Below are 15,834 nucleotides of genomic sequence, written 5' to 3' on the forward strand. Positions count from 1 at the left end.
AAGGACATATGTTTTAATTTCTGCCTGTGTTTAGGTCTATTACAATGGCTACCACGGAGACACCTCTGAGACATTTTTGGTGGGCAATGTGGATGAATGTGGTAAAAAGTTAGTGGCGGTCGCCAGGAGGTGTAGAGATGAAGCAATTGCAGCTTGCAGAGCAGGGGTTCCCTTCTCTGTAATTGGAAACACAATCAGGTAAGCCTTACACTGACAAGTAAAGGGGCGGTTGGCATATGGTACAAAGGTTATTGGTGGCTTGGTATAAAGTTGATGACATGTTTTATGATTCAAAACCATTTCAGTCTGATATCAGTATGTGACCTGCCAAGCTGCAATGTTGTTGCCTCAGTTAAAAAAAAAAAAAAAAAAAATTAAAAAAAATCTTTGGATCTTTCCATTACTAGGATATTCTTATTCATTATCCTGATTTACAAATGGCCACTTTAGTTTTAGCTTGACATCTTAGTCTATAGTGTTCCTTTCCTCAAAATCACACCAAACATGGAAGAAAGGGCCTAAGAAGGGGCTANCTTGGTATAAAGTTGATGACATGTTTTATGATTCAAAACCATTTCAGTCTGATATCAGTATGTGACCTGCCAAGCTGCAATGTTGTTGCCTCAGTAAAAAAAAAAAAAAAAAGATTAAAAAAAGTGAATTAATCAGGGTCAGCAAAGAAACTTATAGGAGCAGCAAGCAATATTTGTATGGCCACTTTAGTTTTAGCTTGACATCTTAGTCTATAGTGTTCCTTTCCTCAAAATCACACCAAACATGGAAGAAAGGGCCTAAGAAGGGGCTAAGCATCCTAACACTTGGGTAATGAGATAGGAGAAAAGTTCCACGTGCATTTTATAAAGGAATGAAGTGAAACGTATTCCTGTGATACAGAGGTAAAAGGGGTTAGCCTGAGCAAGCCTTACCTTTCAAATTAGTGGGTTAGCAAACAGCCTGAAAGGGTGATCTTCTGTCCTTTTTTTTTTTTGTCTGGTTCATTTCTCCTGTAAACCATTGTTTATTTCCCACACAGCATTCTATGCTTGCTTTTTGAGTATGTTTGTATTTTCTGAATTCAAGACTTTTCTTTGTGATTTGTCACTTGCTTTTAGATCTTTTTTTCCCCACGTAACGGTTTTGAAGTGGACATGCAGAATATATGTTTTCATTTAAAAGTAACACATTTTGTTAAAAATGATCACATCGGTATCTTTTCAAGTACTGTTCTCATTAATATGAACCACTGAATACTTCCCATTTGTCTAAAGGATGGACAGCTTAGTCACCTTGAAAAGATGGTGCCTTTTTTCTTCATAAGCCTTCAAATACTTTAAGAAAAAAGGCAGTAAAATATCAGTTAAATGTATTTATGGCTTTAAAAATATTGTAACAGTGTCTGAATTAAACTTTAGTAAAATCTCTTTGGGTTATATCTGAGAAGCTTTTATTGAAGACTTTGAACAAAATTGTGTTTTTGACAGTTTTAAATTATAGGCTAACTAGCCTGGGAAAAAAGGATAGTGTCTCTCTGTTCTTTCATAGGAAATGTTGAATCAGACCCCTACTGGGAAAAGAAATTTAATGCATATCTCACTATCTTACTGTCCATGAATATAATAGAAATGAATTCAAAATGCAGTTTTATTTTTGCAAATGGGATGAGTCGATAGATGTACCTCATATTTTTGAACACCTAGGGTTCAACAAATTTACTGGTGGTGCTCTTGCATTTTAACAAAATTTATTCTTCAGTAGAAGGGGGCAGAGAACACTAGATTCTTATTCAAGCATTCTATCGAGCTCTGCATTCATGGCTGTGTCTAAAGGGCATGTCAGCCTTTGATTCTCTCTGAGAGGTAATTATCCTTTTCCTGTCACGGAACAACAAATGATAGCTAACTACAGAGGCACATTTGCAGTAGTCACATTCATCAACTGCAGAAAAAAAAATTCAATTTAATTGTGCAACACAGCTGCACATGGGCTTTTGAGCATTTCTGTTGTTCTCCCTGTCTCGCTATTCCTCCCTCCAGATCTATTTTTTAAACTTTTTTTCTGGTTATTTTTTCCCTTTTTTTGTCTCTTCTTCCATTTTTACTCTCTGTACTTTCTTGTTAAAGTAATTTTCCTTTGTGGCTCTCATTCTTTTTTCCCCATTGAAGGCTATGAATGTAGAAAATTATCACAATTACTCATATAATTGAGCCTCTTTGTAGCAAGTGCAACTCCAGTAGCCTTTCTCCATCATGAAAATGGTTTCATTATAGGGTTTTTCATATTCTCTGACACCATCTACACAGAGGAACAGGCGTGCAGATGAGATGTACTAGGAACAGGCTAGATCAGTAAGGTCACAGTAGGAATAATTAGCTCTGCTATGGAAAGAGCATCTAGGCCTTTTACTGCTACATAAATGTACTGTCCGTGGCTTTTAGTCACAAAAAAACTTACTAACAAATGGAGCTCCCGCCTACTACTTTGAAAAAAAGATTTGTATCAACACTACAATTTTCCATCATTAAGACTAATAACACAGAGCCTAGTATACATCAAGGGGAATAAAAAGAAAAATCTCACATTCAAGTGGCGGCTGGGTGCTGACCTTTGTTCCCTTTTTTTGTGTACGACTTAACTCTTTACAAAAAAGAGCCGCATGCCACACCAACATGCAGGTGAACTCCAGCTAGTCCTAGCAAAGCATAGCATTCAGTTGGAAAATCTGATAAATCTCCATGCAGGATAATGCATTTCATTACATATTCACTACGTTAATTCTAGCTACATAAAAAAAGAAGAGTAGAATTGAAAGTAACATTGGATTTTTAGCTATTTGGATGCAAAGGTCAGTTTTTGCAGAGTATGAATTTACATGTCCAAGCTGTTTTGAAAACCGGATCAGTCCCAACAACTGCACTTACAAAACTATGTGAAAAATAACAGACAACGAACTTTTTACTTTTACCCTAATACATTTCATTATTTAGATGGTTTATGTCTGCCACCGGGCAGGAAACTGGCCCTGATTCTAACAAATGTTTATTCTGATGTGTTAAGGCAGTGTTTCTGGACATCTATTATTTTACCTTTTCTTATTCAGGCAAAATCTCAAGGGAGTAAATAAACAAGCAATCTCCACCTTTAAGCCAAAAGTACTTGGAATCATTACAGTCTGAAGGTTTACAAATATCTTTCAACTGAGTCTTGTTTATTTTAAGATATTCAACATCTTTTGCATAGCCTCCCTCTACTGATACATCATGAAAAGAACATTCAAGCCTCCTTTATTAGTATTATGTTACCAAAACCCTAGCGATCTTTATAGGAAATTGTGAGTTTCTCGGAAACCTAAAGGATAGGGTGATATCTCTGAAGAAGTATTGGCTAAAATAGTTTAATGAAAGACTTCCTATGTGTCTTTTGCTTCATGAGGGGTGGCTAGTGATGGTTAGTTAGGTTACAGTGTTGTTATCCCCATTGTAGCCCATTTGCTTTAAAATAGCTCTAAATCTGTATTTTTGTAACTACCTCTAGATGATATGACCTGTACATATGAGAATATTGTGAATGTGTAGATTCATGCATCACAAATATGTGACAGTTCAATCAAAAATAACTTAAACTTATACTTGTAAATGTCATGATGAAAGTATCAATAAATGGTTTTTAATGTTTAATTCATAGGTATATGTTTTGATATTAATTTAGAAGAATATAAAGCAGATTTTAAAAAATAATCTCTTTCTATTAGATTATGCACATTTAAACAATAAGTGGCTCAGGCAAAATAAGTCATTTTAATGTCATCTGTGATGGATTTTTCTTGACAGCTACTGTAAATTACAATTACACTGCTTCTCTCTGCACATGAAAGTAAGCATTGCAATAAATTATCTTTTATTTCAATCCATCATGTCTGCTTTTCAGAAACAGAAAACCTCAAATAGAAGTTCAGTACTATTGTAAGAAAAATACAGTAATTTGTGATCCAGTTGGAAATAAAAAAAGTACCACTCTTTTGGAAAACAGTTGTTGGCTTTCAAAAATATTACTAATTGTACTTAAACATTCGTTGTCATTAGAGGGAATCCTTGGACTTGTGAATGCCTTCATTCAAAGACTACTGCTTAAAATAAAAATCTGGAATGATTAAGGTAAAATTCCATAACTTAGAAAATCAGGTGCCAGTTGAGATCCTTTTAGAGATGTGACCATTTAGAGAGTAGTGGTGTTTATAGGATTCACGTAATAAAACTATTTTCATGTGCATTTCTATTTCATTAGAAGAGTATATACTTAAATATAGTACTCCTCTGCCCTCTTGGGGAATGTATTCTTAGTCATAAAAATGTAGTTAAAATGTATTAAAATTTTTAATTTATCCAAACAATACTTCAATAGAGGAAAACTGCCTCATGAAAGGGAATTAAACTGAAGAAAATGATCACAAGATGAAATTCCTTAAGAGAGATTTCTCTTTCCACTATAAACCAACTGAAACATGATTGTAATAATACAATATAATTTTAAAGTAAGTTCATAAACTACTATTATACATCTTTCTCCTCCTCTCCCCTCCCCACCCTCCCTAAATATTCCATATGGAGGGCTTCAAATCATAAATGTGCCCAGGCTCATGCAGCAGTGTCCTACTGTCTTAGAGGATTTTTAGTTAGAAAAAAATAAGAACAGAAGAGCTAATGCCAGGAGAGTTATTTTCAGTAGATTGTAGCAAAAAGAAGGTGGATTTCATTGTTGAAATTTCCAGGGCAAAAAGACCCTTGTGTTTAGAAACAGGTCATGGCCCTGCAGTGGCCCGTGTTAGGGAGCACCTGTGGCACTTCTTGGGCACCCTTGCCCATCCATCTGTTTCTATCTTCCCCAACACACCAGTCAAGTGAGCACACATGCTCCACCTTCCCATATCACGATTAGGGACACCAGTACTTGCTACTACAAGTCACTTGGATTGTCTCTATGAAGTTAGATTTAAACCTAGAATCAGGTGAATAATCTTGTGCTTCTTGTGTATTCCAAAATCATAGAAGGGGTGTACTTTTATATAGCAATTAGGAGCATTAATGAGATTTTATCCTATTTAGCCCCAGTAGGTGTGTGTTAAAAAGCTAACCACCAATCCAAAAGGAAAATACTCTGAAAAGCACACAGAAGTGTATACTTAGCTCCTGGGAACTGAGCATTGAGATGGGTGCTCAACCAAGACACTGAAGGAAATTTGTCCTGTTCTTTTCTTCTTTCCACATGGCTGTGAAGTCATCTGACCTTTGCATCCATGACACATACATCCTATGATACTCCTATAACCAGAAGTTCCAGCAGGATGCAGGCAGTAAATTGTCGTAGGAGAATGCACTCAGATACCTTTAGCGACCTAGTAATTGCACAGCTTCTTTTATGAAGAGGAATGAGAGGTATGGTGGGAGGAGGGACCCCAAGTGTTTTTTTGAGAGTGGGCTTTCTTCCTCTCCTCTCACTGGAAATTAAAATGAAGATTGCCACTATAACACATTTAAGATGTAGCTGCGATGGCTGCCAATCAGAGCCTTAAAAAAAATTCTTTTTTTTTTAAGAAAAACAGTTTATATTGAATGCTGTTAGTATCACTGAGGTTTGTTGAGATTGAAGTAACATAATTTACAGGTTTAGGTAGAACCCATTGTTGTAAAAAACAATCTAGATCATTATATCTTATTTAATAATATCTGTTCCACCCTCTCCACTTTCTATCCTCAGTTTCTGTTCAGAAAATGTGTGGTACAAATAGAAAAGCCTTGGGAAACTTGTTTGCACCTGCCCAAAGTGCAAAGACAAGCAGAAATAACCATAACCATAAAGTACAACTTAGATAAAAACATTGACTTATCATCCTTGTCCTCAGCATATGCATAACTGAACGATTTCTGTGCTATGAGTTACATGGAAATTAAATCTGAATGAGAGTCTGCCCATCTGCTGTTTATAGTGGCATCTTGGTCTAAGTGAAGGTACTTTACAAGTCCGGAGAGGAAGGTTCAAAAATATTTAGAGAAAAGCATATTGACATAAATGCTCATAAAGAGGCTGGCTAACCACTTTTGAGTTCGTGTTAAACTAAAGGGAGGATCTTTTGGAAACTAGTTTGGGATCTAAGAACTTTGGTTGCTAGATGGGAGGGGGGTTGGAGGATGGGTGAGAAGGTAAAGGGATTAGAAAGTACAAATTGGTGGTCACAAAATAGTCACAGGGATGTAAAATACAGCATGGGGAATATAATCAATAATGTATGGATTATGTAGGGTGCCAGATGGGTTCTGGACTTATCGGGAAGATCACTTCATAGACTGTTTGGATGTCTGACCACTGCACTGTACACCTGAAGCTGATGTAGAATAATACTGAATGTCAACTATAATCATATATATATATATATGTGTGTATGTATGTATATATACACATGGGGGGCGGTTATCACTTTGTGAGGGGTATAAATGTCTAATCATTATGTGAAAAGAAAAAATTTAAATAGTGGCCTTGTAAATCCCAAGACATTGTTATTTAGGGTTAAGGCACTATATCATGCATTCATGTGAAAATATGAATTGTTCATGGATATATGTTCTTGTGTTTCTGGTGCTCCCAGAAATAAACATGTGCACCTGATTTCAAAACCCATTTCTTAACCACATAGGTGAAGATTTTAGGGTTGGATTCTATGTGCCAGATTTCATCTTTATGGAATAGATGGAACCCAAACGATTTGCATGTAGGAATAACTAATAAAGCATTCAGAATTAGGAATCAATAGTTGCTTCTCTTTAGCATCACAGTGATTAAAAAGCATTCCTTATAAATTTTGGTAATCGCGTAGGTCTTGAGTGGAAATCCTAAATGAACACAAAGTTTTGAAGTGTTTCAAGAATATAGACAAAGCATATTTGACCTTTTGTGTCTGTTTGCAAAATGTACAATGTTTTGAAATAGATCAGAATAAGGGAACTATAAAAGTAGGAAGTTACATTTCTATATCATTTTTTTTTCTCTGTTTGGTTCCCAAATCAGTAGTAATTTTCACAGTCTTTTTTTTTTCCTCATTTTTTCTTTTTTACAGTCTTTTTGTGAAACCCATGCACACCAGGCAGGTTTTTGTGACCTGCATTATATGCACATGTGTCTTGGTTATATTGATCTATATATATGTACATGCACACCACTCGTCTAAAAGTGGCCTTGTTTAAATGCTGTACTAAGGTAAATGTAGCAAACTACTGAGTAACATATATACCTTTTTTCCTTCATTTATCCAAAGGGAGTTGTTACAAGCAATGGCAAAAATTTTTAATGATTCCAGAGTAATGAAAACATACTGTTATTATCTGACTCTAAACATAACTGATTTCTTTCTATTTCATAGAATATTTTACAGTGACTTTGTTTTATCTATGTGTGCATTAAAAACTTACGTAATTTAATTAAATATTTTGTTTGGTCACTTTTAAAGCCACATAACTCATCAGAATGGTTTGCAAGTCTGTCCACATTTTGTGGGACATGGAATAGGATCCTACTTCCATGGACATCCAGAAATTTGGCATCATGGTAAGAAAGTAAATTTGGGAGCTGTTTATTGAATGGAATCAGGATAAGGCAGTTTTGCTCCTGAAGCTCTAATTTTAAATCCACATTATCATCTTTTTGTATGTGTGCTTTGGGGGGGAGGGGTACTTAATCGTAACCAGCACATTATTATATTACTGGATTAGAGCCCACTAGTTTCAATCCTAAAGTAAGGTTTCTTTTGTTTTTTTGTGTTCTCCTGGAAGGTGATGGCTGGAAGGCACAAGGAATATTTGTCTAGAAAGTTACTGAAAACAAAATGCCACCGCATAAGTGTCCCAGCAGCATGCCCATAGGGCTGTTTTCTGTTTTTCTACCCACTTCTCTAACTGCTGACTGTTGTGGTTAAACTTCATTACATCCTACACAGCGTTGACAGCTGATGTATTTAGCAGCATGTATTCTTTAGTGATTTCTAGATTTTACCCACCCTGTGTTTCTTCCCCAGAATCTCCTGGGTGTACACCCCACAGTGGGAAGGCAGGCGTGGGCCAGAAGAGGTGGGGAGATTGGGGTTAGGGTAGGAGGCAATTCTTTGGAGTGCCCCCAAGGAGCGTGCACACCCGCACAAGGATCAAAGGAAAGTTGTTCCTGGGGCCTTGACCTGTGTGCTTGGGATGGGAGCAGGCCCTGGAGGAACTACCATCCCCTGGAAGATCCCTGGAGACCCAGCACGTCAGAACTCCCTTGAGGCCAAAGCACCCCACCTGAGGCAGCTCAGAAGGAGTCCAGGCAGGAGAGCAGAAAGGGCTTATGGACATGTGCCCCACCCAGAACAAACACTTGGAATTATTTGAAGTCACCCCTGTCCTTGCCTCCTACTTCAACCTGCACCCCAGATGGCTGTCATACCTTTGCATCTGTTCCCCAAGATGTCTTTCTCTTTGAGGTGGGAGTGGGGCACAAGGCGTAGGACCCAGCTAATCAGGAGACCTCAGAGCAAGTGGTCAGGGGACAGGGGGGGGGGGGGGTAATTCTGACAAGTGTCTAAAGCACCCAGGCTGCCCCTACGAGGCCTTGGCACACCCTTCTCTGGAGCTTTGACCCCCAAGTGCAGAAAATGCAAAGGCTGAGACCCAGGATCTCTGTGTTTATTACCTGAGTGTTAGCCAGCACCTAGGATTCTAGAAACTTCCACCCTCCCTTCTACTCTAAAAGAAAAAAAGATTAAATTACCAAGTTTTTTGAGCAGCCCAACTCCTCTAATTCTGTTTCTCTCTATCCTCCCCATTTCCCATTCCCACTCCCCCATGTTTTTTGTTTTGCAGCGAATGACAGTGATCTACTCATGGAGGAGGGAATGGCGTTCACCATAGGTCAGTGCCTGAGCTCCTGTTCAGAGAGCAGTGGCTTCCCTATGGAAGCAGCAGTGCAGGCCTAGGCCGGGCAGCCCCATGAAGGACTAATAAAGCCAATCAACGTAATGAAATAATTTAGACGCATAGTAAATCTGATTAAATAATATCCTTGAGCCCCATCTTCCTAAATCAGATACTTACCAACACATTTAGGAGACGGCAGCTGTCCAACCCTCTAATTCTGTTACCAGCATTATGTAGTCTTTGGTGTGTGTGTGTGTGTGTGTGTGTGTGTGTGTGTGTGTGTGTGTGTGTGTGTGTGTGTGTGTGTGTGTGTGTGTTTTCATTAACACCCAGTAACTAGAGGCAATTATGTATATCCCTTGCTCCCTGTTAGCAAGTGGCATGTACTCTCTAGCGGCCCATTCCTGGCTGATCATGTGATTGGTGTCACCACCAAATTCCAATCACCTAAGACCCTGAAGGCATCATATTTCTGACTGTGGGACTTAATGGAGAAGCAATTAGAGTGAAATAAGAAAATTGTTATTTGCTGATTAATGAACATTTTGAGCATGTTTTAAAAATTCAAATATTTTTAAAAACTGACTGGTATTTATAAGAGGAACTGGTGTTTGGGTGGTTATTATCCACAGGGTCCTAATTAAGGCTTGATTAAAATGCCCTTTTTTCTCTAAAAAATTACGATCTCGGCAACTTCATACATTTTGAATGCCGTGCATTTCCTCTTCCTACTGTTTAGTTTGTAGCATACTATGTAAGCAACATCAATTATCAGCCCTTGCGAGATGACAACATGAACTCGTGGGGGAAGTACTTGGGAGGAGGGGGGAGAACCTTCTTATTCTCTTTTTTGATAATCAGCCGAAACAACGTTTGACTAGATCACTGCTGTAAATATTTTCCCTCTTACAGAGCCAATCATAACCGAGGGATCCCCTGAATTTAAAGTCCTGGAGGATGCATGGACTGTGGTCTCCCTGGACAATCAAAGGTGTTTGCTTTCTGCCCCGTTGCTTTTGAATTACATGGGAAGGGAAGACCCGTCCGACGGCGCTGGCTAGCTGCTGCTCCCTGCCCCGCCCGCTCTTCCGCGCGTCCTGACAGCTGCCTTGTGTGTTTCAGGTCCGCCCAGTTCGAGCATACAGTTGTCATCACCTCGGGGGGTGCGCAGATCCTGACCAAACTGCCCCACGAGGCCTGAGGAGCGGCCCAAAGGTCGCAGCGGCTAGGCGCCTTTTCTCCTGAATCGCTGAAATCCAGCTGGACAACTTTTAGAAGAAACAGGCTGACGGCAGGTCGCGCAGTAACCTACCTAGCATCTAGTAGCGTCTTGGACAAACCCGGTGGGGATTGGGGGCAGTTGAGAACTCAGATCTGGAGCTCTGCGTGGCCGCGCGGCTTCGGACAGACGGATCCTGGTGGGCTGTCTGCTCACCAGCTCGGAAAACGCTTCTGGGGGCGGAGAGGGGGAGAATGGGGACGCCTTCGTTTGGAAGACGAGGGATTCCTAGAGATGCATGGTTTTCTCTTTCCTTTGTCTTGGCGCTGCCCAAGTATAAAGCTTTCACCTCTTAAACCCATTGTGCCTGTGTTCCTTGCGTCTCTGACAGTTACTAGGGGGAGACGAGGGTTGGGTGGTTAATTTTTGAGTTTCTGAACTTTTCACATGCGCGCAGAAAGAAAAACCCAAGCCTAGCTGTTACCTCGGAATTTTTTTAAAGTTCTCTTTTTTTCCCCTTGTGGATCCCACATTGGCCGGCCCTGAGGGCACTCGCAGAAGCCAGCTTCTCCCCAGCCTTTCCCTTCTTTCCCCTTCGTAGCTGCGTTGCGATGAAAAGATTAGCCCGAATGGAGGGGCTGGTTGCAAGCATTTCCTTGCCTGTGGAGACCCGGGCCCTGGCCTTTCTTCTGCAGGGCTTTATCAATCTAAAAACATGATTTTCCCGGTCGCCTGTGGCTTATCCTCCCCGGCCCTCATCCTGCCCTGCGGGACCATCCCAGAGGTTACTTGACAGACCCCTACACACACACACACACACACACACACACACACACACACACACACACACACACACACACACACACACACGCTAGACCGTTTGTTACACTAAGAATTGGAGCTTGGGCACCAGGCTGGTCTAGCCCGTAAACTGACCTCTCCCCTTACTGGTCCCCTTTGGACTCGCGCTCAGGCGCGGGAGACCTAGAGGATCCCAGCAAGTGGAGATACGGAAACTTTTGAGGCAAGGGCCTAGTTAGCCCGACTGGAGCTAGTGAGTTTCAACACAGCTCCACCTGTTTCAGAAGCAGGAAATCCAAGTACCCACATTCTGCATCTCCCAAGGCTCTTTCCTGCCGGAAGTACCCTCCCCATGCATATGCTCCTCAAGACCTGTTCACACCTGGGTTCGGGAGGAGAGGGGAGGAGCCTCTAGCAGTTCCCGTCTGGCTGTGGTTTTAGGAACAAGTCCAGTTAGGGTGTCCAGGTGGTCAGTGGTTGGGTTAGCTCTTGTTTCTACTGAAAGGAGTTTTGCAAAGTTGCCATCCATTAAATATAGCTTGGGCTGGAGGGAGCCAAAGAAATATGGGCACCTGTAGTTCCCATGACAGGTGGCCTCTGTGACTGGGCCCCAAGAGCCAGCTCCTCTCTGTGACACTGAGTGGTGGGAAGAGATAGGAAACGAAGGCCAACGAGCATTCTGGGGAGAGAGTTCAGGTCAAGCTTTCTCCTGAACTCAGAATTCTCTTGAGGGTCCTCCAAACCCCTCAGCTCTTTCTCTGCTTCCAGGGATAAGGGATTTGGACAGAGATGATTCCCATTCTAGTGGCTCTGAGAGCTAGAAAATAGGAGGGTGGGGTTGAAGATTTATAAGGTCCATACAGAAATTTTTGGGTCCTGGAGAATTGGCCAAGAAAAGGCCTAGAGACTGAGGCTGCTCCCCCAAACGATCCGAGCCGCTAGAGGGGAACAAGGCCCAGATGGCCTTGGGAGAGGTTTACCAGAGAATGATTTCACTTCTCTTCTAGAGCAATCGGATTGCAACAATTAGCCTGTATCTTATCTAAGGATCAGTTTACTCTGAGGTTCCCCAAGAATAATTTTATTAGGACCACAGGATTTTTACCAACCACGGGAATAACGCACTGCTTGTGCAGCAATTAGTCCGAGTTGGAGGTATTTATGGGAGGGGTTTACAATCCTTTTATTAAAGTAATTAGCCTAAGGTTTAAACATTATACATACGTATATAAGTGTATATATACCAGCATCAGACAATACTCTGCAGCTTCGTAGGAAACAAACTTCATTTAGAATGAACTTCGTTTAACATGCTTTGAAAATGAACTTAGGAAGCAGATTTTAAAATAATTTGTCCACCCCCGACACCCCTCACCCCCGCCAGCTGAACTGGCCCCAAACCTCACCCGGGGCGGCCGGGAATCCAGCTCACGCGTGGCTACCGCTAACACCACCAGCCGCCCGGTCCTGCGGTGTCTCTGCGAGGTTCTACTCGCAACGCGGGACTTTCGGGATACATGGGACAGTTTTGTTTCTTCTCAGAGTTGGGACAGGTAAAGATCTAAGCAAACCGGCTTTTCAGAACAGGTGTAGCCTCAGCGGTGGGAGGTGGGAGGGCTCATCGAGATAAGATCGCTGATTGAGAAGCCAGTCAAGGCCGGCGTCTCAGCGCCGGAGTGCCCCGGCTCAGCCGCGCCTCCTTGGACCTGTTTCTCTGGGGCTAAGAAATAATCCCAGAGTGTAGACACTCCCTTGCCCACAGAAGCAAGACTCTGAAGCCGTATCCCGAGGGAGCGCGTGCGGGTCCTTTGTTCCCCGGAGCCAGCCCCTTCCCCGAGCCGTGAGTGTCTTAGATCCTCCCGCCAGATGGACAGCACGCGACTTGTGGCCGCCTGTCTCCCTTTCCCCCCCCCACCCTGCGGTTCTCTGGAATAAACTGGGTCTGGGCGGCCCAGCCGTCGGGTTTCTTCACGCATTGTTCTGAGCATCGGGAGTCGCCAGCCCTGCCTCCCTCGGTTCCCACCTGTACCCCGCGCCAGCCGCGGCAAATCACTTACGTGGGCAGGGCCCGCGAGGTGCGCAGGAGACCAGGGGCCCTGGCGGCATCCGTGCTGCTGTGCAGGGAGCACAGCCACCTCATTCCACACCCCAAAACAGGCGCTAGAAGGAGCAATTAAAACCACAAGTGCAACACGTAAACCAAGAGGAGTCGAGCAGCTCCGGGAGTTGTCTGGTAGTGGAGTCACTAGCTGGTTGTTGCTATAAAGCATCACCGTGTGTTTGAGCGATTACGGGGGGAAAAAATCTTTTTAAACGTTGGCAAACTCGTTATTGGTTTGGAGGATTGGTTGTGGTTGAGGTTTTTTGTTTTTTGTTTTGCTTTTGTTTTTCTTTTTGCTCCAACCACGCTGCCTGAAATATTTCTACCCCCAACATCGTGCACTTAAACCAAAGGAGAGGAATTCCGCGGGCAGCAGCTACTGTTACAGAAGTTGAGAGAGAGAGAGAGAGAGAGAGAGAGAGAGAGAGAGAGAGAAAGCCCCTTCCACTAATATCTGTAACGACAGCACCGATGTAATTTGTTTTGAATGTTCATTTTTATTGGTGTTCCCTCTGCCAAAATGTGCTTGATTACAGAGGTTTGTCCTGTGATCACTGCGCACTCCAGACAGGGGAAGGTGCATCCACGAAGGTTCAGCTCAGGCCAGATCAAATCCCGGGCTGTTTAACGCTGAAAGGCTGCATGTTGCTATTAGTGTTAAATATATGGCTAATTATGCGTATGAAAATTAAACATCAGTGTTATGCTAATGGGGCGCCTTCAGCTGCGGATCCGAGCACTTGAGACTACCATTTAATCAAATGAATCAGTAACTAATACATCTGCACGTGTGAACTTTCACAAGATCATTTCCCCGTTCCCGTCACACCACTAAATTATGAAAGAAATAATTATCAACACTTTCTAATTACCTAACAAAGTAATTTGGGATTCACCGTGGGGCTGGAGGGATGGGGAACCATCAGCCCCTCTCAGGCAGCGTGGTACGCCACGCCTCGCGGGGTAGCTGCGTAGTTTGTGACAGCTGGGGGCTTTGTCCACTTTTCTGTACCTACAGCCCCAGAAGATACAAGGCGCCTTGGCAGCTTTTGCCTCTACCGGCTCTGTCCCCAGGTCCAGTGGCGCCCTCTTTGACCACTGGAGATCAGGAGGATCCTGGGCGATAATGGGGGACATGTCCACACACAGATATATAAGCCTACAATTGGCCTGGTTTTGCCGTGGGTTTCGATGTCCCCCAGGACTCCTAAACCCCCAGTACTCTCGCCAGACCCCTGGAGACCGGAAAATGACCACCTCGAGTCCGCGGCTCAGGTAGAACTGAGCCGGCCGGTTCCTCGGCTCCACTCGGCGCCGCACCCTTGGGGCAAATGAGCCCTGGGCGCTCCGCGCACAGGGAGTAGAAAGGGGAGGGGGAGGCGGAGGAAGGTTGGGAGGGGAAGAGGGGGTGTGTGTTGGAGAGTCGGGGGCGGTGCGGCCGCCTTTCCTGGGAGGAGAAGCGCGGGTTCCTGACTCTCGGCGCGCACTGTTTTAATCAGACCGGTGCAGCCTCGAGCTGGAGTGGCCAGCTGGGCCTGGAGCAATGCGAGCGGGCCCCAGGGAGCAGCGGCGGCGGCGCGGCGGCCGAGTGAGTGAGTTTGCCCGGAGGGCCCCAAACCTCACCCAGGGATGTGGCAGAGCGGACCCAGGCCAGGGAGGGGCCGCCCGGAGAGCACTGAGCTAGGCACAAGACGCTGGGGAGGACAGCTCTGTTGGCCGCCTCCAGCGACCCCAGGGCGCGGCTTCGCGCTTCGGAGACAGTGGCCAGGCTTCAGACCCACCCTAGCTCACCACCGGGACGGGTGGCGGTGGCTAGGAGAAGCAGTGCCAGGGTCCCAGGTGTTGGAGGGGGAGAAGGGGTAGGGGCAGTGGGGGGAGGGGAGGGCGGAGGCCCGGAGTCGCTGGTTGGTTTCTGGGATGTTAGGAGCACCGGAAGGCGGGAGGCTGGAGAGCTGCGGGTCGCGGAGGTCCGGGCGCGGGCGCCACAGACCATTGTGCGCCCCAAACAGCGCGCTCTGTTGCAGAGGAGCCCCGGCCGGAAAGTGTGGACGCGTCTCTTCGGAGGCCGGGCCGCCTTGCCTGCTCTAGTCCAGCGGAGCCGGAGCGCCTCGGACCAATCCCCGGTGATTATGCAAGGCAGCGGACCAATCAGCTCCGCCAGCTCATGAATATTTATGACCTTGGCTGAGTCAAAGCTTTGAAGCGAGTTTTGGGAGCTCGGCAGCATCATGCTTAGACTTTTCAAAGAGACAAACTCCATTTTCTTATGAATGGAAAGTGAAAACCCCTGTTCCGCTTAAATTGGGTTCCTTCCTGTCCTAAGAAACACAGAGACCCCCAAAAGGAAAGCAGAGGAGAGAGAGAGAGACCCACACCCAGACCCCGCGAGAAGAGATGACCATGACCACCATGCCAGAAAGTCTCAACAGCCCCGTGTCGGGGAAGGCGGTGTTTATGGAGTTTGGGCCGCCCAACCAGCAAATGTCTCCTTCTCCCATGTCCCACGGGCACTACTCCATGCACTGTTTACACTCGGCAGGCCATTCGCAGCCCGACGGCGCCTACAGCTCGGCCTCGTCTTTCTCCCGACCGCTGGGCTACCCCTACGTCAACTCGGTCAGCAGCCACGCGTCCAGCCCCTACATCAGTTCGGTGCAGTCCTACCCGGGCAGCGCCAGCCTCGCCCAGAGTCGCCTGGAGGACCCAGGTAGGTGCGCCTGCCAGGGAGAGGAAGAGGTACGAAGGGAGAGAGAGAGAGGGGAGGGGAGAAGAGGAGAGAG

The 15,834-nt window shown here is 44.4% G+C and overlaps 2 protein-coding genes across 6 annotated transcripts in view; both read left to right on the forward strand.

The window, feature by feature from the left end:
- METAP1D (methionyl aminopeptidase type 1D, mitochondrial) overlaps nucleotides 1–10,509 on the forward strand; it is a 71,852-nt gene extending 61,343 nt beyond the window's left edge. For 4 of the 5 annotated variants that reach the window (XM_019656815.1, XM_019656820.1, XM_019656817.1 and 1 more), the window contains 5 exons: nucleotides 35–198; nucleotides 7,496–7,593; nucleotides 8,880–8,927; nucleotides 9,846–9,924; nucleotides 10,056–10,509. In XM_019656815.1, coding sequence (XP_019512360.1) covers nucleotides 35–198; nucleotides 7,496–7,593; nucleotides 8,880–8,927; nucleotides 9,846–9,924; nucleotides 10,056–10,134 — 468 coding nt within the window. In that variant the 3' untranslated portion in view covers nucleotides 10,135–10,509. The remainder of the gene's footprint in view (nucleotides 1–34; nucleotides 199–7,495; nucleotides 7,594–8,879; nucleotides 8,928–9,845; nucleotides 9,925–10,055) is intronic. The other variant, XM_019656819.1, reaches the window with a different exon arrangement.
- Nucleotides 10,510–14,524: 4,015 nt separating this feature from the next.
- The window catches only part of DLX1 (distal-less homeobox 1), a 3,465-nt gene continuing 2,155 nt past the window's right edge, over nucleotides 14,525–15,834 (forward strand). The window contains exons 1-2 of the mRNA XM_019656792.1: nucleotides 14,525–14,646; nucleotides 15,378–15,761. Coding sequence (XP_019512337.1) covers nucleotides 14,598–14,646; nucleotides 15,378–15,761 — 433 coding nt within the window. The 5' untranslated portion in view covers nucleotides 14,525–14,597. The remainder of the gene's footprint in view (nucleotides 14,647–15,377; nucleotides 15,762–15,834) is intronic.

The sequence above is a fragment of the Hipposideros armiger genome, unplaced genomic scaffold (assembly GCF_001890085.2).
Source record: "Hipposideros armiger isolate ML-2016 unplaced genomic scaffold, ASM189008v1 scaffold_266, whole genome shotgun sequence".
Classification (NCBI taxonomy): domain Eukaryota; kingdom Metazoa; phylum Chordata; class Mammalia; order Chiroptera; family Hipposideridae; genus Hipposideros; species Hipposideros armiger.